This window comes from Mesoplodon mirus (assembly GCF_964341445.2).
Source record: "Mesoplodon mirus genome assembly, chromosome: 18".
NCBI lineage: Eukaryota > Metazoa > Chordata > Mammalia > Artiodactyla > Ziphiidae > Mesoplodon > Mesoplodon mirus.
The window spans coordinates 39,756,092-39,783,153 of record NC_138994.1 but is presented as its reverse complement, the minus strand read 5'-3'; the positions used below and the strand labels follow the sequence as shown (position 1 = coordinate 39,783,153).

Below are 27,062 nucleotides of genomic sequence, written 5' to 3'. Positions count from 1 at the left end.
GGACAGTCACGTGTGTACACCAGTACCTTCCCTCCGTGGAACCAGGTCTCCAGGGAAAAACACCTCAGAATGTGAAGTGTGCTGAGCACAAATGCAGAATAGAGGTGAATTTTATGATTCCAGAGCCTCTGCTAGCTAATTCCTCAGTGTTGACTCTAGGACAGTGTTCCATAGACTGCACCTCCTCCAGGTCAACTAAAGAACAAATTCTCTTTCCATATTTCTATTGTGTGTGAAGGAAAATTAAGTATTTCACATAAAAGTTTTAAAGTACTGCATGCAAAATTTTAATAGTGATTCTGTAGTAAGTTTAAGTTGTAATTTTGAAAATATGTATAAGATTGGAAAAGCAATCTTCAGAGTTTTTTCTGTCTCCATCAAATTAGGCATAAATTATGTTCCAATATGTATTGGAACATATAGTCTGATATGCTGTCATAGAACAGAGAGACTTTCAAAAGTTGATTGGTTTATTCTTCTGTCTCTAGTACACTGATTCTCATCTCTTTTTAACCATAAAAGGAGAGTGAGAAACTTAGTCTTATTTGAGATTTCAAAATACATTTATAGCTAAAAACAAATCTCAAAGCATTAATTTTAGAGTACCCATTTTTTTTTTTTGGTATCAATTTTTTTTAAAATTTTATTTTATTTTATTTTTTTGCTTTATAACAAATTTAATCAGTTATACATATACATATGTTTCCATATCCCCTCCCTTTTGCGTCTCCCTCCCACCCTCCCTATCCCACCCCTCCAGGCAGTCACAAAGTATCGAGCTGATCTCCCTGTGCTATGCGGCTGCTTAGAGTACCCATTTTTAATGCGCTGCATTATGTCTATCCATACTCCACTCTTTAACTGAAAAGATCACAAAATTTAGAACCTTGGTATTAGGAATCACTGTTAACTGAAGAGCCACCAGAAATTAAAGTGTCTCTGAAATTGTAAGTCACTAGAAGAATTCATTAAACTATCAAGAAGTGTGGTTTACTGCACAGAATATCCTTACATTCTTATATCTTGGTGTCTGTTTTGTCATGTTTCTGTCTCATGTATATTGATTTAATTGTTCTGTGTTTCATTTTTTTCCTGGTGCAAGTACAATGACCTCATATCTTTGAGGCTGAATTTTGTGGGTGCTCTCATACGTCCATACACACAAACACATGACACACTCTTGTTTGGTTTCATTTGTGTTTATTTTTCTCACAGTTTTCTGGAATTTAAAACTTTCATTCTCCTTTGATCATTCTGACATTCATAAGTATAGAAAACATTAGCAGTGGCCACAGTTTATGTGCAGAAACGAGTGTGCGCCTCTCCTTAACCTGCACGTTTCTAAGATGATTGGCTTTGCCGCAGCGAGAACACACAGACACCTTCCGCCACCTGAACGCAATGCTGTTGTTCACGGAGTGTGTGCTGGACCTGACGGCCGTGCGCGGGGGAGACCCGGGGCTCTGTGCGTCCGCGGTCTCCTTGTACCAGATCCAGGAGAGCGCGGTGGTGGACCAGATCAGCCAGCTGAGCAAAGACTGGGGGTAGGTGCCCCCTTGCTGTCCATCTCCAGAGGCTTCCTGCCCTCTGTAAACTGGTGTCCAAGCTGGGGGCCGTGTCATCCACTGAAGGTCGTGGGCGTCTCTGAGTTATCTCATTGCACTCGATTTCACTATGTGAGCCAAGACTTGGAGGTTCTGCAGCCTTGGTGTTTCCTGTAAATCATGCTGTTAAGATATTTGATGATAAAGAGATTGTATTTTTATCTGAGTGCACCCATTGTATTCAAAGTACACACGTCTTTCTCCGTGCCGGCCCTTCTCCCTTCAGGAAGTGTTCGTGCACTAAAAGTGTCAAGGGGCGTGATGTTCCCTTGGAGAGACTGTGGTGATGGGGCCCTGGCCTGTCGGTTCACAGACTGACGCTCTGCTTGCTGTCTCTGGGTGCAGGCGGGTGGAGCAGCTGGTGTTATACATGAAGGCCGCACAGTTGCTGGCAGCCTCTCTGCATCTCGCCAAAGAGCAGATCAAGTCCGGGAAGCTGAGCCCGTCCACGGGTGTGAAACAAGGTACAAGCAGAGTGTGACGGGGCTGCTCTTCCCCTTACACTGGGAAGGGAAGTTTTTGGTGAGGGGTCACCGTGGTATTAAGCATTCTTAAATGGGCAAAGATGCTGGCTTTTCTGTTTTGGGGTTTTGCCATTTAACCGATACAGAGAGCAGTCAGAATTACTTTGTTCTCAGTCTTCACTGAGAGAGAGAACATGTGGAAGAATGATTTCCAGTCACTTTTTTCAGTGATGATTTAGTGTTGCTTTCCATAGATCAGCAGGAAAGTTGCATGTCACCATGACTCTGTTTCTGGAGGAAAATTAAAATTCTCATTTCAATTTTTTTCCAGTTGTCAAAAATATGAATGAACGATATAAATTCTGCATCAGCATGTGCAAGAAACTTACAGAAAAGCTGAATCGCTTCTTCTCTGACAAACAGAGATTTATTGATGAAATCAACAGCGTAACAGCAGAGAAACTCATCTATAATTGTGCTGTAGAAATGGTAACCCTTTTTAAGGTGTAATATTGCATAGTGATACTACTTGTCTTTAAGAGCACCTTTTGTTTTTTTTCTTGGCTGCGTTGGGTCTTCGTTGCTGCGTGTGGGCTTCCTCTAGTTGCAGCAAGCGGGGGGCTACTCTTCCTTGCGGTGCGCGGGCTTCTCATTGCGGTGGCTTCTCTTTGTTGTGGAGCACAGGCTCTAGAGCCTAGGCTCAGTAGTTGTGGCGCAGGGACTTAGGTGCTCCGCGGCATGTGGGATCTTCCTGGACCAGGGCTCGAACCCGTGTCGCCTGCATTGGCAGGCATATTCTTAACCACTGCACCACCAGGGAAGTCCCCTAAGAGCATCTTTTGAAGTGCACACCTACTTGACATCATCCTTTTACAAAGAGTTTATGCCCCACCACTCCCAAGTCCCAGGTATTGTGGTACCTCTTCCTGAAGGAGTGATTACACTTAATTAACATGCAACAAACATAAGTTATGTTGGTTACCTAGCACATTTGGTAAAAGTTTACCATACCTCTTAAAAATCGCTAACATTAGGCATGATCTAATATTTTTATAGTTTGTATCTAAAAGCTTTCACTGGATCTCTTTCTTCATTTTCTACTATTTAAGAAATTTGGCTTGATAAAACATTAGAAAAAATACTGCTCTTATTACCCAATCTGCAGAAATTCACGTGCTCAGATTCCACAACTGACCTTACTTAAGTGTAGACACACAAAGTATAATCTACTTTTCCAACTCTCTGGTTATATTAGTGGAAATAATTTGTTTTCTGTATCTTGGGGGAAAAATTGCTCTGAAGGAAACATGAAATTAGGGACTGTCAAAGAAGTAATTAAGTGGGGAAAAATTTAATTACTGACCAACCTTATAGTTTTTACCATATTAACATAGTTGTTGAGCTTCCTTTTCCCTCTCAAATTTGTGTACTTTGAATTGTACTGTTATATTACCCCCTTGGTCTTATTTTGAAAGCCATCAAAATAAAAAGGCATATGAAAATAGTTTTGGAATATAAACTGTTGATGTGAATAATATACATTATATTGCCCTAAACTGTTGACATGAATAATATGCATTGTATCGTTTTGTACCAAATTAAGACTTCATAGGACAGATTTTCTTTTAGAAATTTGTGCCAGGAAAGACATCCTCTCGTACGGAGTTAGGATGGTTCTGTCTCTTCTGATGATAGAGCCACGTGCCTCCAACAAGTCTCTCCTTGTGCCCTGGCTGCTGAGCAAGCTTGGAGACACTCAACTTATATTTAGTTATTTCTCTCCTTCCTTTCCAGGGCTTGGATTTTCTGTATCCATTTTATTTATTGTATTGTATGTGGCTTTACTCTTTGAAAGAGACAGAGCATACTGACAAGTAAATTAGGATACTGGATTACTGACAGTCTGGGCAATGAATGATTAAAGAGAAAATCAGGATGCTGTTGGGGAAACAAATGCTCATAACCCCGTGAATGACACCATGCCCGTCTTTCTGGGAAGCCCTACCCACCTGTCCCCCTGCCCAGCTCGCTCCTGCTTCCTTATGGCTCTGCCTCAGCATCACTTCCTGGAGGCGCTCCCTAACCACTCCTTCCTCCATAGTCGGGTTAGATGCCTCTCGCGTGTGCTCCGTGCCATCCGGGGCTTCCTCCTGTGATGCCAGGTACCCCTTGGAGCTCACAGCCCACGCCTCCCTCTGGACTGTGAGCTCACCTTCATCGTACGCTCTGGGCTGACACTCAGCAGGTGCCCAGTAAATACCTCTGAGTGAATGAATCCCACACACCAGAAGATTCTGTAACTAAAAGGAAAAGCTGATAAGTGGCTTTTAACATCATTTAATTATTTCATTGTAACAAGATCTACTTTAGTGAAATACCAGGTTACCAGTGTAGAAGTGTATGTTTAAAATAAACTTTTTAGGGCTTCCCTGGTGGTGCAGTGGTTGAGAGTCCGCCTGCCGATGCAGGGGACACGGGTTCGTGCCCCAGTCCGGGAAGATCCCACATGCCGCGGAGCGGCTGGGCCCGTGAGCCATGGCCACTGAGCCTGCGCGTCCGGAGCCTGTGCTCCGCAACAGGAGAGGCCACAACAGTGAGAGGCCCGCATACCGCAAAAAAAAAAAATAAATAAATAATAATAATAATAAAATAAACTTTTTAGTGAAGTCATAGAAGAGCCAGTTTAGAAGTATAAGTATCATGAGTTATGAATCTCTGAGTTCAAGAAGGTTATGTTTGAATGCAGAGTAACTCTTTTGTCAAGAAGCTCTTTTATGTCACTCACCCAGTAGATTATATCATTTTGTCAAAACGTATTAATTTTAGACAGATTCCATTTAAAGCTGCATTGCCTGAATGGATTCGTATTTTCATGGAAAAGCTGAGAATCCTCTTGTTTTTGCTGACTGCTTCCAGGTTCAGGCTGCAGCCCTGGATGAGATGTTCCAGCAGACTGAAGATACTGTTCATCGCTATCATAAGGCGGCCCTTCTTCTGGAAGGCTTAACTAAGATTCTCCAGGACCCGGCAGATATTGAAAATGTACACAGATGTGAGTTGACGTAGAAAGTAGTGTGCGTGTTGGTTGCACTTTCATTGTCTCCTCCTGGTGTGGTAGACAGAGCATGGAGTTTGGAACCGTGCAGCCTGGGGGTTGCATCTTGGCTACCCAACCTTGGGCAAGTCACTCACCCTCTCTGGGGTCTCCATCTCTTCTTCTACAAGATGAGGAACAATGCCTGCCTTGCCAAGCTGTTGTGAGGATTAGAGAGGTTGCTTGTACAGAGCTGTTGGCTTTTGTCATGAGTCTTTAGATTTCTACACTGCATGACTGTATTGGTGGGTGTGTTTGTGTATGCAGAAAACTTTGCTTTTATCATTAAACAATAAGAAAGGCAACTGTTTTAATCCTCTGGCTTAGTGACCGAAGAGCCCTGTGAAAACCCTGTGTACTGCAGATTTGGTGTACAGAACGGAGTGGAGACTGGTAGGGTACCAGGATGGTGTTTCCACTTGTCAGATATAAGACCAGTGATGTTTTTTTGAGGAGGAGGAGGTGTGGTCATACCACATTTTGAAGAGCCACAAGGGGCTGGCAGTTCTAAAATCATTTGCAATTGTGAGCGAACTGCTGTTAAAACCTAAATGTTCTTCATTTGACGTGCTGATCTAGCTTTTACCACTGTGCAGCATTGAGCTAGGCAATTACCAGCAGAAAGAAGAAGAAGTACTCAGACCTGTTAACTCTGGGGCAGAGATAGAACAGAGGTGAGGGTGTAGGTGGAGAGTGAGAGACATTTTTCATTCGTTCTTCTTTCCTTGGTTTTGAAAATATAAATGATTTTTATTATGAATTTATTTTACTTCTAGATAAATCTCGTATTGAAAGGAGATTGTCGGCACTCTGCTACAGCACCTCCACCTTGTGAGCAGCAGCCCGCCTGCCCCCAGGTCTAGTGGCGGGTGTGAGGAGATGTGTTTGGGAACAGCTTGGATCCTGGCGCCCCACCCCCAGGAAACTGTAGGTTCCTACACGGTGACTACCAAAGAGCAAGCAGTGATTTCAAAAAGGAAAAACAAGCCCAGGACTACCTGCCTTATCAGAGAAGTCACCCCTTCCCTTTTTCTTTGTAGAAGCAGAATCAAGAGTATTCCACTTGGCTTTCAGTTTGAACTTGGTAAATAAACGTACCTTAGAACTAGAGTTGTCAGTACAGTTATTCTTAAGGATGATTAGGAATGAGACGATGAGTGGCTCTTCACGCCGGTCGCCAGAGCAAGGTGTGGGCTTCCACGTGTTCACTGAGGCGAAAAGTAAAAAGCCACGTCTCATCCAGGCAGTTTGATACTCGGGGTAAGTTTAACTGAGTCTGAGCACGCGTCCATAAACAGCTCAGGAAGAAATAGCTTAAGAAGGAGTGAAAGGCGTCTCTTGGAAGAAATTGTGAAATCATCAATTTGATCTAATATGGACACATATTAGTAATCTTCCAAAATCTTTCATATTGCACTAATTTATTAAAACAACCTGTGTATTGGATTTTGCAATTTAGAACTAACTGAGGCACAATGGACTTGTTTAAAATATTTTACTTGATTATATACACGTACCCTTTCCAGAATTCACAGGTAATTTCTCGTGGACTTTTAAGTGGTAAAAAACTTGTGTGAACCTTTGCATTTTCTTAACCTATTCATCTACACCTACAGGTTTTCTCAGTGATATTTTTAAGTTGCTGGTTGTCTGCTTTTGTTTGCATTTTTTACTGTGCATGCAGAATGTGCATTCATGCCTATGACCTCTAGGTTTACTAAAGGCTAGGTTTATTGGGGCAGTATTAGAACAAGTGTCAATCCAGAGATACTCTCAAGAATTGTAATAGGGCCAAAACAAAGTTGGTGACTTACAGGCTTATTAGTGATGTGGAATTTTACATGAAGTTAGTGAAAAATGAGGTTTGTTTTCTCTTAGGAAAATGGACAGCTCTTTTCCAGCCTGTGTGCACTTTCATGTTAGTCCTGACAGTTCACCAGATAGCTAGTCATGGAGAATGTGGGCACTTAACCTCCCTCTAGAAACGGTGCCTACGCTGTAGATGATTTCGTTTCTCTTACTTACCTGCTTGAATACTTGAATAAACCATTCTCCAGTTTTAATCCTTTTAGATAATATAATCTGAACTCTGACAAATTGCACAGAAGCTCTTTGGCATTAATTTAGTGTACTGATAAAAACAAAAACATGGTTTTTCTTTACTTTGACAAAGTAATGTAATTTTTACTTTATTTATCTGTATGAAATTCCAGCAGTTAATTTGAACATTTATTTATATGATGTTTATATTTTTAGGTCTTTAATACAGTGTTTCTACCTCTTATTTGTAACTGCATGCATTATTCATGAAACTAGGTAAAACCCACTGAATTGTTGTGTAATAGCCTTTTTATTATTGCCTGTACAGATGTATATTAAGGTAAATAAAACTGACCAAGTGTTTCTAGGGTAAGGCTGGGTCCCTGTGATGTGGCTTGTCAGGCCAGGTCCTTCCTCAGTGAGTTTGGAGGCTTGGTGGTTAACACCCGTTGCCCTGCCCCAGGGTTTCAGATGCTCGGTGACGGTCCTGCAGGCCGCCTGGAGCATGGGCTGTGTGGCGGGTTCCTGCCCTCCCTGCAGGGGTGGTAAGCACTGTCACTGGTGATACTCCATTTTGTATGATTATTTCGAGTGTAAAGGGCAGTTTCTTGTATGTTCTCTCAGTTACCGCCCGTGTCATCTCACTGATCCTCCGAGGGGGTGGGTACATTCCGGCCCCTCCTCCCCTCTCCCGTTTGTTTTTTAAACACAGGATGAAACAGCTTCACAGCGAGGAAGTGCTTGGTCTGCAGTCAGTACCTAGGGAAGTGGCCAGGCTGTGCTTTGTGACCTCCAAGTGCATTCTTCTTCTTCTTGTACGACAAAGGTCAGGTGATAGGAGGTATGTGTGAGACCGTGAAGTCTGAACAGCAGAGAAGAACAAACTGTAAACTCGTGATTAATGGTTCTGATTATATTTCCATTATCAAGGCCAATTGTTTTAAGAGATTTTGCCTTGATTATAGCAATAATAAACAAATGCTTTATGTTTCCACGTGTATCTTTTGATTTTGTATCATCTATTTCATAAAAAAGAAAGAAACCCGCCCACACATTTACGGTTGACACCGGTGCTCAGGCAGGCCTGGGAGCTTGCGGGCGCACAAATGCACACGGGGCTAATCTGTGAGTGTGCCAAGTGGCTGTTCCTGCTGTGAGGATTTGCCTTAATGGCACCTGCGCTGGGCCCGTGGGGTGCTTCCCACACGCCCGTCTCCTCAAGGTGGGGGAGTCCTTCTGCCCCTCCTGGGGTCCAGGAGAGGAGCCCGGAGAGGGGGTTACTGTTTGGGCGCGGTCGCCTCAGTCCCCACAGGTAATAGCAGGGGAGTCGAGCTGGGCACCGTGGGTGTGAAGTCACTGACTTGGCTCTAAAAAGCCCTTGAGGTGACAGAGGAAGACTTGTCGCTTGCACCGTGTGCCTCCTGTAGCTTCTGTGGGCCGTCCTCACTCCTGCGGAGCAGAGCGCGGTTCTGTTGTTGCAGGGAGACTGGCTGCCGCCCAGAGAGCTTGGTGTCTTCCGTCCGTTGACGGGCGCAGCCTAGGAGCATCCGTATCCACCTCTGCACACTGGGAGACAACTGACACTGGGTCCTGGGCCCTGGGTCTTCAGCCATGGAAGTCCTGAGCCCTGCCTGAGTCTCCGCCTTGTCTGTCACAGCCCTGGCCAGAATGCTGTCTTTGAGAGAGGGGTCAAGGTGGCATCGTCCTCACCGGAATCAGAGGAAGTCACATCAGAAGCGACCCACCTGGGAAAGCACCGCACGGCGGGAAATGACAGTCGGTCCCTAAAGTCTCGGCTTTTGTGGACGAGGTGGAGCCGAACAGGTGAAGGGTCACAGGGGTCAGTGCCCAGACTATTGTGGAGGAGGGAGCCGAGGCTGGGAGCCTGCCGACAGCACGGGCCCGCGCAGAGCAGGGCGCCTGGCAGAGCCTCCGGGTCCCCTTGCACAGAGGGCCTCGCTCGGCCCGTTGTGAACGTGCCGTCCTTTCTGAACAGCCTCCTGGCGTGGATCTGAGCGCAGGCTGCTGTGGCGGTGGCCAAGCCCTGGGGCTTCCCCTCGCCCTCCTGCTCCCAGGCTGTCCCGTCTCTGAGGGTTTGCTCGCTGTAGGCTGTTCTCCGCTTCCTTGGGTGCAGCTGTCTTGGTCTCAGACTCCTGTGCAGAGCGGTGTGTCCTTGGGCACTCTCCATCCCTAACCTCTCCACACCTGTCCGCGTCTGGCTCGGAGCTGGTCAGTGGTGGTGAGAACGGAACGAGTTACTGGGCGTGAGGTTGTTTGAACAGCCCCAGCCGTGGGCGGTGGGCAGCCGGCAGCTCCGCTCTGTTAGGCTCGGTTTGGGGCGAGGCCCGGTTTCAGGCTCTATCTGAACACCTTCTGAAAGGACCAGCCCCGCCGCCACGGCCGAGCCCTGGGCACCTGCTTGCAGACGTCCTTTCCCTGTGGATTGATCTGACCCTTGTAGTTCAAGGTTTGTGGCAATCTAATATTTATTACTTCATTTGATCTTCGTACCAACCCTCACTGGCTTTATTTCACAGATGGAAAAGGCAGACCTGGCAAGTAATTTCCAAAGAGAAGAAAGCCAGGGCTGGGGTTTGGCCAGCTAGGCTGCTGGGCAGGGCCTGGGCCCACGAGCTGCTCATCCCACACACGTGCCTGGAGCCCCAGCCCTGCTCACCCCTTGGCCTTCCAACTACTCCTTTCTGCTGATGCACTTTTATGCTTCTCGGTGCGCAGGTGTCTCCGGCTGGACTCCCCCGGCCAAGCAGCAGGCAGCAAGTTTTGAGAAGCAGGTGAGGTTAGCAGACCTGCCATCCCCTTGGGGGCTGGGGCAGGAGCCCAAGAGCAGAAGCTTTGAAACCATCCTCAGAACCCCTAGGGGAAGGGCTTCAAGGACACACGGACAAATGGGCACTTTGCAGGTTCCCTGCTTGTTTGTTTATTTGTATGAGCTGAGGTAGACCAGCAGGGATTCGGCCGGTCCTGGGTGGGAGGGGCCTCAACCCCAGGTTTGCCAAGGGGACCCCTGCAGGCCCTGGCGTCCTAAGACCAGCTCTTTTGCTGATGGCGGCATGTAGGGGCCCTCTCCCAGGGACGTAATCCAGCGCCCTCCCCTCGGTCCGTCAACAGGAGGTGGCACGTGGAGCCCTGTCTTCGTCTTGAAGCACTGAGGCCCACCCAGCTGCCCCTTCTCCCACCTTCTGCCCTTGGGCCCCACCCCTGCTGCAGGGGGAGGTCGGGGAGGGAGATGGTGGGCCAGGCAGGGGCAGGTCACAGGGGCCTTTGCCCAGAGTCCCGTCTGGGCGACAACAGGACTTCTGTCTGGCACACTGAGCTGCGGCCAGAGGCTCTGATGGGGGCCCAATGGGCCTGCCTCTGTTCCAGCTGGAAGGTTTCTGTGAAGATGGTGGGTGAGCGGGCTGTGCGCTAAGAATGAACCACAGGGCTGGCGGCTGATCTGGGGATCCTCGTGAGGGCAGGGTGCCTTCCACGGAGGGGAGGGTCTATGAGGTGATGAGGATGCACGTTGCCGCTGGTCCACCGGGATAACAGGTTCTCCTTCCCTGTCGGGAGTGTCTGTTATGGGGGGTGGTGATGCTGATGTTGTTTCACTCTGAGCTTGTTAATTTTGTAATTCTTTAACAAGGTGATTTCGGTACAGGAAGAAATCTAAAACTCAGGTCATCAGCTAGGAAAGGTATTGGCGTAAACACAACAGATGAGGGGAGTTAAGGTGGGGGAAATGCTGGGAGAAAATAAGGAAATTCCAGCCCCCATCCCGAGAGCCCTCCCCCTGCCCCCCCACCTTCAGTCTGAAGGCTTCTTGGAGCAGCAGAGTAAAAAGCCCCTGGCGCAGACGGGCTGAGGGTCCCAGTCTCTGGGCTCAGAATAGGGGGGCGGATCTAAGCCCCGGGAGGTGGGTGCAGGGTGGTGAGCGAGGCTGAGGCTGGGGGCCCTTCTCCAGTCACAGGCTGGCTCCTCATCACGTCGGGATTTTGGAGATGTGAATGCTCCTTTCCACTGAGAATGTGCTAAAATAACAACTCTGAGACAAGTTGGTGCGGAGCACACTTCAACATTTATTCAGTCGCCGTCAGAGGAGCCAGCATGTGACAAAAGTGTGTCAGTTCAGAAAGGATGTGAAACCTGGGGGGATTCTCGGGAAACAGATGCCTGTTACATAAGCAGCTTGTTTACTCCTGAGGATCCCAGCTTCCTTCTACACGGTCACGAACACATCATCTGTTCGTCTGTAGCATCGTGTCAGAGGAAATCGGACAGGACGTCCAGGGCACCACACGGTGCCCACTTTCTCCGTTCAGGACCCTACGGCAGTGCCTTTGGCAGCTGCTCGGCTCTGCTGTCGTGCCACAGAAAGTAGCCGGGGCCGGTACGATGCACCTGAAATTTGAGCTTCTTGTAACTTTCACGTGTCACAAAATAGCCTTTTTTTTCTTCCAATCCACTTAAAATGTAAGAACCATTCTTGATCTCTAGGCTGTGGACCGGACCTGGCCTGCAGGCTGTCGCATGTGGCCCCGGCACACAGATGAACCGTGGAAGAGCCAGGCATCGAGGCGCACGCGGCGGTGGACACAGGCCACCAGGGATGCGTGCTGCTCGCCCTCCTGAGGTCAGCTAGCACGGATGTGGACAGTGTCCCCGGGTCAGCAGCAGCTCCCCAGCGACGGTTCTGCTCTTAGACGTTTCATCAAACAGCTAGTAAACACGGAATGCAAAGTCTGTACAAGTCTTAGTTTTGGAACATTTTGGGAGCACGTGTTTTTTCTGCTTCTTTGAGAAACGAGGTACTTCTCACTCTTGCTGTGTGGCCTTGGGCAGGTCCCCTCACCCTCCTGGGCCTCCATCTTCCATCCATTGAAGATCAGAGTAGTGCCTTCTCACACAATTCTTATGGGGAAAATGCCCTTTGCACAGTGACGGGCACTTGAGGGCCTGAGGAAAACGTAAGCGCAGGGGCTCACAGGGTCCCCAGGTGCCCACTTGACCCTGACCCCCAGAAGCCCAGCTCCCTTCTGATGGAAGCAGGGAGGTGAGTCCTATACCCACTTCCTCCAGGAAAACTGCCCCAAGGAGCCCCCACAGGCCCCTCCTGGGGCTGGTGAGACTAGCCGTTCCCTTGAGAGTGGGTGGGGCATCGGGCCCCAAAGGAGAGACAGAGGGACCCTGGGGGAAAGGCTGCCCTTGGTCTCCCTCTGACTTCTGCCCCCAGGGGCCTTCACGCTCTTGTGTTGAGGACGGCCCTGGAGGGTCTTTCATGGGCGAGAAGAGCCACACTTCCAGCCAACCAGGGTAGAGAAGGAAAAATCCCAAGTTTCTCTGTGATTGGATTCAGGGTGAACACCTGGAACGCATGCAGGGAAGAGGGGTTTGGTGTGAGGCAGGGTCTAGGGAAGGCGTCTCCTCCTCTGTGAGATGTTTCCTAGGCCAGAAGCTTGACGGATAAATTTCAAGGAACTGTAATGTTTGACTTCAATTTTGGTCTTTTCTCCAGCTTTGTTATTCAGAACTGTTAAGCACCTGCTGTGCTGGGGGTACAGCAGAGAGAGAGAGGCTTGGCTGCCCTCACAGGGTGTACACTTCAGACAAGACTGATAAACACACAGGTATGATGAATGCCGCAAAAGGGAGGTGGACGATGTTATTGCTTGGGGGGGGGCTTGTGGCGGGGCTTGTGGGGGGATGATGGGACCAAAGTCAGGAAAAAATGAGTGGCTGCTGACCAGGTTAATGAAGGAGGGGAGGATGTTCTAAGAGCGGGACTAGCATGTGCAAAGGCCCCGTGGCAGGGGGAGCCTGCAACAACAAAGGCACCGAAGACACAGCAGTCATTCTCTGTCCCAGCACCGTTTGCTTTTTGCAGCCCAGTAACCAGTTTCTGAAATTACCCTGTTTCTATTTTTACTTGTTACTCACCTCACTAAAATGTCAGCTCTCTCAAGCCAGGAGTCTGTCTTGTTAATAGTGTCCCTAGCTCCTAGGACAGTGCCTGGCAAAGAGCAGGTGCTCGACAGATATTTGTGGAAAATGACAATGACATTGATGGTGGTGGTGGTGATGATGGTGATGGTGGTGGTGAAGGTGGTGGTGGTTGGTGATGGTCGTGGTGGTGAAGGTGGTGGTGGTTGGTGATGGTGATGGTCATGGTGATGGTGACAATGATGGTGATGGTGGTGGTGAAGGTGGTGGTGGTGATGATGCTGGTGGTGACAGTGGTGGTGGTGGTGGTGATGACAGTGGGACGTCTGCATTCCAGGCAGACAGACACTGTGTGCAGTCCTGTGCCATTGCACTTCCAAGAATCTCACGTGTGTGAACTTGTGTGAACCTCGCAGCCACCTCTGAGAGACGGAAGTAGCTTGCTGAATCTCACAGTGGTCAGTGCCTGCGTCAGGATGCATCTCAGGCAGGCTCCCCCGAGCGCACGCCCTGACGCACCGCCGCAAGATGCAGGTATAGCAACGACTCTGCTTGCACGCAGACTGTTCTGCGCGTGTCTGTGCACGTGTGAGCGCGTCCATCCCATGATGGACACAGGCGCTCGGCACCAGCCCTGCCTGACCAAAGGTCGACATGTGGGGACAAAGTGAGCGGTGAGGGAGGCTGGGGGAGGCCCTCTAGCAGCCATAAGAAGGTTCGAAGCAGAGGGGGTGGCCTGATTGAACTGGCGGGTTGGAGAAAAGATGGGAGGCGGCATAAATGGCTGCAGGGACACCCACTGAAACATAGAGGAGGAATTGCCTGCTTCCAAGAGGTAGGGAGCAGCGAAAACCCACAGGACTTAGAGAGGAATAGGATGTAGGTGGATCGGGTGGGGTTCTCCGTTGCTGGACGTCGTGTATGAACCGCTTCAAAGACAATGGCTTAACACAGTGAGCACATATTATTTCTCATAATTCTGTGGTCCAGTTGGGTGGCTCTGCTCTGGCTCAGCGTGGCTGGTGCTCAGTGGCCTGAGGTGGCCTCACCTGTGCTTGTGGGTTTGCTTGACGTTCTGCCGTCGACTGCCAGCCCAGCCCTATTCAGAGGACAAGCCCCAGGTGCTCACCCCTCAGCACTGTGGAGTCAGATCTGCCAGTGTCCCGTGGACTGAGTCCAGGTTCAAGGTGGGGAAGCACAGCAACGATCTACCACGAAACCCTTTGCTCACCCGGGAAGGGGGCGGGGGGAGGAACCCCTGTGGCCATTTTTGCAGCCTGCAACGAATGGAAAGGACTCTGGCTGATTTAAGCAGAACGGAATTGGTGAAAAATGACTATCTGTAAAAAGAATTTTGCGGCGGCCTGGGAACAAAATCAGAAATCAGGGCGCAGGACGTGCAGGATGGGTGTCAGTGCACTGCTGTGACCCTGTATCCGTGCTGCTCTGGGGGTTTGATCCTGCAGCAACCCTGCCTGGTGTCAGAGAGGAGAACACGCACGCGCGCACGCGTGCGCGCGCCCACCTCGCTCCTCCTAGGTCATACGCGAGACCCCGTTTGCAAGGCGGGCAGAGCTTGTGCACAGCCATTGCCTTTGCGTGGAGAGGAGAGGTCCAGGGTAAGGGTCTACGCAGACATGTGGGTGGTGGTGAAGGCTTTGTGGGGGTGGGGGTGGGCTGGAACCTAGAAGGGAGACCGGGAAATCAGATGTGCAGAGGTCTGGGGGTGGCTCGAGCGGATGACCTCGGGAGTGGGCGCACGGCGTTGCGTTTCATGCCAGTGGCCACCAGGGGGAGCGCCGAGCAAACCAGGTCGTGGAAGACTTGTCCAGTGTTTTTGACCAGCCTCTGTCCAGAGACCCCAGTGCTTGTTCCACGAGCCACAGCCAGCGGCCCTGGTGCCTGCCCTGCAGCAGCGCAGCCTCCAGGCTGGCCCCCACGTGGTCCGCAGCAGCCTGCATCTGGGGTGGCGTGGTCACCAGCGCAGTGCTCGTCCTCCTTTGGGCTCCCCTCCCCATCTCAAGCCCCCTGGGCTTGCACTGCCCGGTGAGGTCCTGCCCAGAGCCTTTATCTCCACCCTGCCTTTTCGGGGCCCGAGGCCAAGACTGTGCTTCAGGCCCCTCCCCACCCCTACACCGCAGATGGAGGGCCGAGGGCTGCTGGCTCCGAGGAGCCTAGGGGGACTTTTATGTGTACCTTCTGACCGGCGGGGGCCATCGTGGATGGTGTCTGAGACCTGAGAACCCAGGTGGCCAAGAGTTCTCACCAAGCCAGCGGCTCTCAAACACTTTGCAGTGATTGTAGAGGATGTGAGGGGGGTGTCGAGAGGAGAGATGTGGGCTGGGGTCTTGGACTGGGGTCTTGGCCAGGCTGGTGTAAGGGGACCTTGGCAGAAAACTGAAGACACTGTCAGAGGCTAAGGGCAGGGGGAGGGCACAGCCGTCTGCCTGAGGGGTAGAGTCTCCTACATCCCGGGGGCGGAGGGGTCGGGGGCTCCCCCAAATCCACCCCTCGAGGGAAGGAGAGAACTCTGGACCCTGCTGTGTCAGAGGAACCCTCCCTCAGACCCGCAGGCAGGGAGGCTTCCCTACGCCTCGCCTGCCCCGCACTGAGAAGGGCCGACAACATGCCGGTCTGTCTCCCAGGCCTGGCCCAGTGGAGCCCAGATGCTGGCTGCCCCGGACGGGACACAGCTTCCGTGCCGTGGGACCCATTCCTCTCAGCGTCCCAGGAAATGACAGGACCTGCTCCCTGTGGAAGGCCCTTCTCCTTTTTATATTCGTAAGTACTTTGTGTTCATTGCAGAAACCTTTAAAAAGGCAGATAAATAAAAAAGAACAAACCTCGCATCATCCCAGAGATTATATTAATATTTTAATTCATCTGCCCACATGATTTCCCTGTGCAAACAAAATCATTTATAAAAATCGAATTGTAGGGACTTTCCTGGCAGTCCAGTGGTTAAGACTCTGTGCTTCCACTGCTGGGGGCCTGGGTTTGATCCCTGGTCAGGGAACTAAGATCCCACATGCATGCTGCAACTAAGAGTTCGCGTTCTGCGACTAAGAGTTCGCGTGCCACGATGAAGGAACCCGCATGCCACAACTAAGGAGCCGGTGAGCTGCAACTAAGGAGCCCACATGCCACAACTAAGACCCGGCACAACCAAATAAATAAATTTAAAAAAAAAGTGCTTCCTACACCTACCCAGGGTAATACTTTAAAAAAAAGAATAGAATTATAAAATATACTATTTTAAAACTTGTGTTCCTTATGTATGAATATATTATGAACATCTGCCGTTTTTACAGATCTGAAGTTATTTCTCGAATGGCTGCGCCTTCATTTGTTTAACCGGTCCTGACCTGTCGAGCCTGCGGGCTGCTCCAATCCTGTGCTGTTCACCAGTGATGCCCCAGTGAGGTGGCTAGTACCTAATGGTTCCCTCACTTCCTTGCTTTCATAGATAAATTGCTCTGCTGAAGCTACGCCCGAATCCATTGCCTCTCTCCCCCCCTTTTCAAGCCCATGGCTTCCAGGATTCAATCCTGTTTTCCCTTCTTTGGCTCTCAGTTTCACCCCGCAGGGGAGCCCGTGTCCACGATGGGGCTCTGACACAGCAGTGCTCCCACGACCACCGGACACTTAGCTTGGTCGTTGCACAGACACCTCGAAAGCTACATTTTTCTTCTTTTGGGCAGAGAAAATACTCTGTGCAGTATGATAATGATAGATACAGCTCTTGATACATCTGTCCAAACCCACAGAATATACAAGACCACGGGTGAGCCTCGTGTAAACTCTGGGCTCTGGGTGGTGATGACGTGTCCACGCAGCTTCATCAGTGGTAACAGATGTACCGTCTTGTGGGGTGTTGATGGTGGGGAGGCTGTGCATGCGGGGGGGAGGGTGTGCACAGGAGCTCCCTGTGTCTTCCCCCCCCAGTTTTGCTGTGCCTAAAACTGCTCTAAAAAATAGTCTTAACTTTAAACAATGAAATATATTAGGCATACAAAAATATACGAAAATACTTAACACCTGTGTTCCCTCCACCCAGCTTTAGAAATTACATACCTAGAAAGCCCTTGGTGCATTCTCCCCCACCACCATCTATTCCTCTCCCTGCCCCCAAAGGTAACCGCTGTCCTGATTCGGCTTTGTCATCCTCCACCCATATCTCAGCAAGTCCAGCCTTGCTCACTTAAAGCCGGAGCTGGTTCACACCTGGACAAGTGCTGGGGCCACTTCCCCTGACCCACTGCACAGGGCCTCCACCCAGCTCCCTGAGAGCCTCTGCCGTCTCTGTCCCTGCGGGGTGGGGTCTCTGTGAGGGCGAGGGTCGCCTCTGCCCTTTGTCCACCACGGCTCCCGCCCCAGTACCCGGGGCAGGGGGCTCAGTAGAGGGTATCCATGCATTTGCTACGTTACTGGGTCCATGTGGATGGGATTTTTATTTTTTTCAGTATTTAACTATATTTTCTGATTAAAATAGAAAAAAAGGGGGTGGGGCAGAGGGTAAGGGCAACAGAAATTACACTGTGCTGGTACAGAGACTTTAAATTCTAGTCAGAGTTAAGGTCCATTTTAAAGGTCAACTGATGGTTCCAAGGAAATAACATGGAGTCTGGTTGAGACATACATGAGTTGAGTCTCATCATTAGCCGCAATAATGTAGGAAAACAGCTCTCAGCGAAATTGGAGTCCACACTTGTCAGGCACGGGTAGGGAGAAGTCTGAAGAAATGGGTTCTCTCCATGCCCCCATGACAAAGAAGTCTCCTGGTTTGATGGGAAGAGTAGCTCTGGTTCCCAGATGGTGTCCACAGCTCAGAGCCGAGTTTAGCAGTGGAATTGAGTGGAGAACTTAGGCACGCACACAACGTAAAATTTACCATCTTCATCATTTTTAAGTGCACAATTTAGTGTCATTAAGTATGTAAGGATTTCTTCCCCCCCTCCTTATTTTTTAAATTTTTATTTATTTATTTATTTTTGGTCGCGTTGGGTCTTTGTTGGTGCACGCGGGCTTTCTCTAGTTGCGGCGGGCGGAGGCTACTCGTTGCGGAGCACGGGCTCTAGGTGCGTGGGCTTCAGTAGTTGCAGCACATGGGCTTAGTGGCTCCGCAGCATGTGGGATCTTCCTGGACCAGGGCTCGAACACATGTCCCCTGAATTGGCAGGCGGATTCTTAACCACTGCGCCACCAGGGAAGTACACCCCCCCCCTTTTTTTTTAACATTTTAAAAAAATTTATTTATTTGGTTGCACTGGTTTGCAGAAGGCGGGCTCCTTAGTTGCAGCTCTCAGGCTCCTTAGTTGCAGCTCGCGGGCTCCTTAGTTGTGACAGGAGTCTTAGTTGCGGCATGCATGCAGAATCTAGTTCCCTGACCAGGGATCGAACCTCGGGCCCCCTGCATTGGGAGCACTGAGTCTTATCCGATAGACCACCAGGGCAGTCCCCAGGATTTCCTCTCTTTTTCAAGGCTGGATGATGCTCCGCTGTAGTTAGTTGTGCAGATGGTTTTGACCGGGCCGTGTTCCCTGTAGCGGCTCCACGGTCCCAAGAGTGACTGCCAGCCCCTCTCCAGCATCACCAGGATGGACTCAGGGGAGACTGGCATGTGTGCCAGTGTGGGAATGGCCAGCTCTCCAGCCACGCCCCAGGGCCTGAAACGCCCCCTCCCCTTGGGCTCTGTCTGTCCTTCCTTTGTGCGCTCTGGCCCTTCGCCCCGTGGAGACCTCGCTCCAGGTGAGGGAGAGAACTGCTTCCAGCATCTCTCTGCCATGGAGACGGGGAACTAGAAAGTGCAGCAATTGTAAGAGTCAAGGAAGTCGTGCACCTGAGGGGGGCCTGTGGCCTTTTCCATTCCCCCCCGACACTCCCCCAAAGGTGGAGTCCCCACCTCTCCAAGCCAACCGAGGGGGTCTCCGAGAGCCACCCAGAGAGATCGGGGTGCCTGCAGAAGGGACATCTCCTCACCCAGGGGGCTTGCTGAGCTACCCTCTGTGTCATCCGAGATGGTGGAGCTGGAAAAGAGAGCCAGAGGCAGACATCCAGGCAGAGGGGGCCCCATTTGCACAAGAGGATGTGTGAGTTTCCTCCAGCTGACAGCACTCCAAGGAGGCGTGCCCATGGACCATCTCGCTGATACCAGGGGAGCTGCCAGCCAGGTGAGGGGACCCGAGGAAGGTGCCCTGGAGGGTGGGGCTGGAACTGAGGGTGCGGGGGAATCTCTCCCGGGACCTGTGTGGTGGGCAGGAGCTGTGGGACCCCTGGGAGTCCCCAGAGGCCGTGGGGAGCGCCAGGTAAGCAGAAGGACGCTGCCCTGGTCCCTTCTCTTCCTGTCAGCCCCCGCACCAGGGGCACGGAGCCTTGGGGGACGGGGCGGGATGAGACCTGTCCCCTTCCTGGGCCACAGACTGGAGCTGAGCTGGCGGAGGCTGTGCACTGGGATTGAAGTGCTAACTTAGTCTGGACGGAGCTTTGGGCACGGGAAATTGACCAGGAAGTGATGAAGCCGCTCGGAATGTTTGAAGGGACAGAAAGATTTGAGGAGGTGCAGCTGGAAGCAGGAATTGAAAACACATTAAAAAGCCATTTCAGGGGCTTCCCTGGCGGCAGAGCTTTCAGATGAGCAGGGCAAGGGAGGAACCGTGACCATCAGAGAGGAGAGAGCGACGTGAAGAGTGGACACAAAGGTAATGGGAAGAATGCGATGGAAGGCCCCAGCCCTTCTAGTAAAATAGACTGTCAGAAGGGCATCTAAGACAAACCCTCCCTCTGTCATTTACGAGAAATGCATGTAAAGCCGCAGGCTAAAGAAGGGCTGGAGGGACTTAGGTGCTCAGACCGGTGCAAACAAAAATAAGCCAGGACCACCCAAATTAACATCAGATAAGGTAGCCTTTAAGATCAAAACAGAGGAAGAAGAAAAGCAAAAATTATAAAGGGGATCAAACAGTCATAAACTTGTATGAACAAAGCAAAATGTGGTTAAACACACAAAGCAGAAGTATGAGAATTGTAAGGACAGCTGGATAATATACCCAGGAAAAATCAGTACATTTGATTCAATAGGTGGAGGTTTTTACATCTATGAACAGAAATAATACATCTCATTCGTACGTCCCTGGAACGGCTACAGACATTATCTATTTGACCACAAAGAAGGCCTGAACCAATAGAGAAAAGGAGAGAAGAAGGCCATATTTTTATCATAATCTGAGAAAACCGGCAGTAAATAATAAAGGTGTGACGAATATAATGTTAACTACTTTGATATTACGAAACACACTTACAAAAAACACTTAAAGAGGCCATCAAGAGGGAAATTAAAAATTACTGGAAAGCGGTGAAAGTAAGAATGTTACATTCTCAAAACTCCAGGACACGGCAAAACCATATTCAGTGGAAAATAAAGACAAAGGCCATCAGTATTAAAATAGGAAAACAAAAGTCAAAGGACCTACTTACCCAGTTTAAGTACAAAAAGAAAGTAGGAAGATGGAATTGATGAAGAAGAACAGAAATGAATCAGAAACCTATATTCACGCTTCTCTTGGAAGACAAGTGCGGCCTGGTCTTTGCAAACACTGATGAGCAGAAGAACCCGAGCTCACCCTGACTTGCACTTTCTTTGTGAAAGAAAAATGAGATACAGAAACACACAAGGTTAAGGTTTGGAAAGGAGACATAATGACAGAGTCAGGAGATTAAAGCGTTTTAAGGAAACTGTATTCAACACTGCAGCAAAAATTCGAAAACCTGGAGGAAATGGGGAAGTCCAAGGGTGTGAGCCTTCGAAGGGGGATCAAGGAATCGATGCCACGTGAGGCCTGGCTCTGTCACCAGCTGTGTGACCTTAGGCCAATTACTTAGCCTCTCTGTGCTTCCATTTCCTATCTATAAAATGGACATAATAATAATAGTTCCTACCTCTCCGCAGTTGTGAGGATTAAATTAGCTCATATAGGGGACGTCTGCATTATTGATAGAATAGTCTCTTGATGGGCTCAGAGTAAATAATAAAATAATACAAATCTTACAAGAATGTCCCGAGAATTAGATGAACCACGTAGGACCGGTGAGAGAACTCTCCTCATTCAAACTGAAACAGAAGAGTTCTCGCTGGCTATACTAAAACTCGTGTGTAGCAAAAGGTGCCATAAATCCAGTCCACGGACAAGTGACAGATCAAGGAGAGTACTAGTGACTCAGCAGCTGTAACAGCAAGAGCTCTTAAACGTTGACAAGGAAAACACAGAAGAGAAGTGGGGCGGAGGCCTGTGGCCGGCACAGGTGTGACAATGCACCAGCCCGCCCGCCGGGGTCAGGGAACAGCCGAGAAGCGGCAAGAACGCAGGGCACTGGCTGCCTTACTGGACCAGGGCCCGGACAGCCTGCTGGCCTCCAGGGACTGCCTTGCGGAAATCCATCGGGCACCACGCATGAAATAAAAAATGCCAACATTCCTGGGCTTCTGTTACAAAGAAATAAAAACACCCGTAAGTTCAAGGAGGCTTATGGAGCATTGGTCAAAAGCTGGAAGCCAGGTGGCTTCCCCTCAACAGGGAGCATCCTGGTCCTGTGCACGTCAAACGTTGATATTAATACTAAACAGCTGCGAGAGGGGACAGAGTGGATCCCGCGGTCCCCCTGCCTGGGGGGCTTGTGCCCACCGCTGAGGCAGTGGGGGATCAGAACCTGTGTCTGATGAGACCCTGTTTTAAAAACAGCGACAGCCTCCAGTGTGTCATGTACCTTTAACTTTATGGGATGTTATATAAGCATTGGGAAAAAACACAGGAGGTGCACACTGGAATTTTACGGGGTGCTGACAGAGGGAGAGCCAAGCCAGTTATGTGTGAAAGGAAAGGGCGGCTCTAAAAACTAGTCATCACATTGTGCAGGTTCACGGAGTTATATTTGTGTGATCACCATGCAGAAATAAAACGGAGAGAGTCTCGCCCTTGTTAGAGTAAATATCAGACTTGGTGTGCGATGGGGTGCACTCGTGTTTGTCAGGAATCAGGGTGTGGCTTCCCACGCTCAAGGAACAGGAGTGCCAGGCGGCCCGGGCCTGTCCCCCAGTGGGCGGGGGCTCCAGGCGGGGTCGGGCCAGGCGCCCAGCTCACCGTGACTTGCATTTTGCCAGGCCGTGCAGCCCTGCCCCCTCCAGCCCCGGGCTGCCCTTTGTTCCAACTCAGCCCTGGCTTCCTGGGTGCTTCCTGGGAGCCTGCACAGGGAAAGGTCAGGGTCGGGTGACAGTGGGGGACCTTTACAGCATCCCTGGGAGAGCTTCCCTCTTCCTCCCACTGACTTCCTGGGATGCACACCTGCAGCTTCTCCGACCCAAGTCTCTGCCCTCAGGGCAGATAGAGGGGAAGGGACCCCCGGGGATCCTTCCTGAGTTTTCCCAGACATGCAGCCGGTCCGCTCTCTTTGCTGCTGTCCGGGGAGAAGCTCTCTAAACAGTAGTTGAAATCCCAGTGTCCTCCAGTGGCTCAGTGCTGCACCCAGGAACCCAGGACGGTGGCGGGGGGGACCCCGAGGTCAGAACTGGGCGAAGCCGAGTCCAGCCTGCCCCACCCACGCTGTCCCCCTCGCTCCAGCCAGGCCCCAGCAGTCAGCCCTCTAGGTCAGTGAGCCCCAGCACTGTGCCTCATCTGGAAGCTTATACAGGAAGTTTACGTTTTGGAATCTCAGTGGGGAGGTGCCACCCATGGTACCAGGAGGGAGGCATCCACCAGGAGACAGCAGGGGAGCCGGTGCCGGACTGGGAAAGCAGTGGGGACGACGGGAGGAGGAAGGGCAGCCTGCCTGGAGGCTGAAGGGTTCCCGAGGCAAAGACCTAGTGACAGTATTACATTAGGAAGACGAGCAGGTTAGCTTGGGTCAGTGGTGCAGCTCACTGAAGCTTACCTCTTTCCGTGGATGGTTTTGGAAGGAATTTCACTTTCCAAAGTCCTTTCAAGCGTGTCGCCTCCTCAGGGTCCCACATGACTGCTCGTGATTCTGGCGCCCTTATTTTAACTGATGGGGAAATGGGGCCCTGGGAGGGTAAGCGTCTTTCCCGGTCCTCACAGCTGGGGACCCCTGAGCTAGCACTCGTTCACGCTGCGTGCTGCCTCCAGATGAGATTTTAAAATAAAAATCTTACTTTTGAATTATTTTGGATTTACAGAAAAATTGCCAAGACAGTGCGGAGAGTTCCTGGGTCATCTGCACGTGGATCCCCTATTGCAGATATCTTGTTTGTTGTAGCTAGTGAACCGATGCTGGTGTGTTACTAACCGAAGCCCATGCTCTCTCCGGGTTTCTTTGGTTTGTGCTGAATGTCCCTTTTCTGTGCCTGGATCCCATCCAGGGACCACCTTCCATTTACTGTCCCACCTCCTCAGGCTCCTCTGGGCTCAGACTTCCCTTTTTTGGTGACCTTGATGGTTTTGAGGAGGGCTGGTCAGGTGTTTTGTTGAACTTCCCTCAGTTTGGGCATGTCTGATGTTCATCTCATGGTTAGACTGGGGGTTTGGGTTTGGGGAAGCAGACCACAGAGTGGAAGCGCCGGGTTTTATCACGTGGTATCCAGGGGACATGGGGTCGCCATGACCTTGACCTTGAACACCCGCTGAGGTCGTGTTCATCAGCTTCTTCTGTGTAGAGTTACTCCCCTGACCAGTCCACCCTGGCCTCTTTGGAAAGAAGTCACTACACACATCCCACACGTAAGAAAAGAGGGTTACATTCCACTGCCTCCTGGGGGCGTGATCTACGTAAATGATTTTCAGTTCTCTGTAGGGGAGGTTCCACATTTTCCTAATGCATTTTCCTATTCTCTCAGAGTGAGGATACTGAATATGATATACGTATTTTAATAGTTTCATTGAGATACAATTCAACACCATGTTATTCACTTTGGTGTACAGCTCAATGTTTTTTTAGTTTTTTGTGCAGACGTCCCCACAACCTAATCATGAACACGTTTGTCCCCCTAAAAAGACCCTGTACCCGTTAGCAGTCAATCCTCGCCCTCTGTCCCCACCCCCTTTCTCAGCCCCAGGCAGCCCCTAACCTACTTTCTGTCTCTATAAATTTGCCTTTACTGGACATTTCATATGAATGGAATCAACTGTACACTACATAGTCCTATGTGTTTGGAGCATAATGTCCACAAGACTTATCTATGGTGAGGCATGTATCCAAACTTCATTTCTTTTTACAGAGTCATAATGTTCCATTGTACGGATATACCACGTTTCGTTTATCCATTCATCAGTTAATGGACGTTTAGGTTGTTTCCACTTTTTGGCTCCTATGAATCACGCTGCTGTGAACATTCATGTACAAGTGTTTGTGTGGACACAGGTCTTCCTTTCTCTTGGGTGTAGACCTAGGAGTGGAATTGCTGGGTCATATGGTAGCTCTGTGTTTAACTCTTTGAGGAACTGCCTGTTTTCCAAAGTGGCTGCACCATTTTACATCCCCACCAGCAGTGTAGGAGAGTTTCAATTTCTCCACCTCCTCGCCAACACTTACTATCTCTGCCGTTTTTTTTTTTTTTTTTAATAGCCACGCTAGTGGCTGGGAAGTGGTACCTCATTGTGGTTTTCTCTTTCATTTCCCTAATAACGAATGATGCCAAGCATCTTTTCATGTGTTTGTTGGCTGTTTGTATATCTTCTTTGGAAAAATGTCTGTTTGAATCCTTCACCCATTTTTAAATTGGGTTATTTGTCTAATATTGACAAACGATAAAAGTTGAGTTGTAATAGTTCTTTATATACTCTAAGTCCCTTATCAGATACATGATTTGCCAATATTTTCTCCCGGTCTGTGGGTTTTCTTTTCACTTTCTTGCTGGTATAATTTGCAGCACAGATGCTTTGACATTTTTTTTTTTAATTATTTATTTATTTTGGGCTGTGTTGGGTCTTTGTTGCTGTGCGCGGGCTTTCTCTAGTTGTGGCGAGCAGGGGCTACTCTTCGTTGCAGTTCGAGGGCTTCTCGTTGCAGTGGCTCCTCTTATTGCGGAGCACGGGCTCTAGATGCGCAGGCTTCGGTAGTTGTGGCTCGCGGGCTCTAGAGCGCAGGCTCAGTAGCTGTGGCGCACGGGCTTAGTCGCTCCGCGGCATGTGGGATTTTCCCGGACCAGGGCTCGAACCCATGTCCCCTGCATTGGCAGGCGGATTCTTAACCAGTGTGCCACCAGGGAAGCCCGCGCTTTGACTTTGATGTAATCCAATTAGGCATTTTTTTCTTTTGTCACTTGTGCTTTTGGTCTTGTTACCTAAGAAACCATTGCCTGACCCAAGGACATGAAGATTTACTCCTATGTTTTCTTGTAGAAGTTTTATAGTTTTAGCTCTTACATTTAGGTCGATGATCCATTTTGAGTTAATTTTTGTGTCTGGTGTGAGGTAACGGTCCACGTTCATCTTTTTGCATGTGGATATTCCGTCATCCCAGTGTCTTTTGTTGGAAAGACTGTTCTTTTTCCTCACTGAATTGTCTTGGCAGCCTTGTCAAACGTCAGTTGGCCACACATGTAAGGGTTTGTTTCTGGACTCTCAGCTCTATTCCACTGATCTGCTTGTCTGTTTTATGTCTGTTTTATCATGATCTCTGCAGCATTGTTATACTTTTGAAATTGAATTCTCCAGCTTTGTTCTTCTTTTTCAAGATTGTTCTGGCTCTTCTTGGTTCCTTGCATTTACATACAAATTTTAAGATCAGCTTTTCTACTCCTGAAAAAAAAAAAAAGAGCCATCTGGGATTTTAACAGGAATTGCATTGAATCTGTAAATCAATTTGGAGAGTGCTGTCACCTTAACAGTATTATGTCTTTCAATCCACAAACTTGTGATTTCTTTCCGTTTATTTAGATCTTTAATTTTTTTCGATGATGTGTTGCCATTTTCAGTGTATAAGTCTTACACTTCTTTTGTTAAGTTCACATTTAAGTTTACTTCTTCTTTCTGATGCTGTTGTAAATGGAATTGATCCTTCCGGTCGGCATCTTCCTCGCTGTTCTTCACAGCTGTTCCTCCCCGTCACCCTTCCTCTTTCTGTCCATTTACTTAGCCTGAGGAACCAGATCCCCAGGCTGGTTGGAACCGTCTGCGTAATGATAATCAGAGCGTTCAGAAGGAGGGCAGGAGGGCACCCCCGTGAGGAACGGGCATGGACTACGTCACTTCCTGTTGGGGTTGCTTTGGCTGCATCTCACTTCCAGGGAGATGGCTTGCATTCGGTGAGTGAGCCTGGGCTTTGGTGGGTTCAAGGGCTTCTTCTGCCACCTGTGAGCAGTGAGAGCCTGGACCAGCGTTCTTACGAGTCTCTGGTCCCCCTTATATAAAATGGGGAGAATAACACCCTCCCTGTGGCATTGTCACCAAAGGCCCCATTCGTTCAGTCACGACACAAGTGACTGCTGCTTGAGTGCTGGCCATGATGAGCACAGGCAGCCCCAGATTTGTGATGCATCCCTGGAATAATGCCTCATGTCACACCTGCTGTCATCTGATCACTTCACGTTTGCCACTACAAACTTTTTATTCATTCCTTAGAACAATTTCTCATAAGGTTTTATGCCATCACCCTAGTTCCTTGGCCACTTGAAACATGTAAACTGAAGTCTGTGTCACAGGCCAATATAAAATCTCTCTCATATTCACATAATTACCATCAATCTTCCCAGCTTTATATAATTACAAAATATAATTTTATAAATCCATATATATGTTTGTAACGTAGCAGATATTCAACAATCAACAATATGATTTTCTTATAGCAATTTCTTAAAGGAATAAAAACACAGATCAAAGGGAACTCATCCCAGTAAACTGTTATCAGTAACTGGTGAGTCACTGGTTCTCCAACTTCACCTGGAGGCATCAGAATTACCTGGAGGACTTGTTACAC

General features: G+C 49.3%; 1 protein-coding gene across 1 annotated transcript in view; it reads left to right on the top strand.

Moving 5' to 3' along the window:
- ULK2 (unc-51 like autophagy activating kinase 2) overlaps window positions 1-8,187 on the top strand; it is a 66,100-nt gene extending 57,913 nt beyond the window's left edge. The window contains exons 23-27 of the mRNA XM_082605265.1: window positions 1,366-1,544; window positions 1,950-2,068; window positions 2,400-2,557; window positions 4,985-5,120; window positions 5,939-8,187. Of these exons, the coding sequence (XP_082461391.1) occupies window positions 1,366-1,544; window positions 1,950-2,068; window positions 2,400-2,557; window positions 4,985-5,120; window positions 5,939-5,997 (651 nt within the window). The 3' untranslated portion in view covers window positions 5,998-8,187. The remainder of the gene's footprint in view (window positions 1-1,365; window positions 1,545-1,949; window positions 2,069-2,399; window positions 2,558-4,984; window positions 5,121-5,938) is intronic.
- Window positions 8,188-27,062: the final 18,875 nt, after the last annotated feature.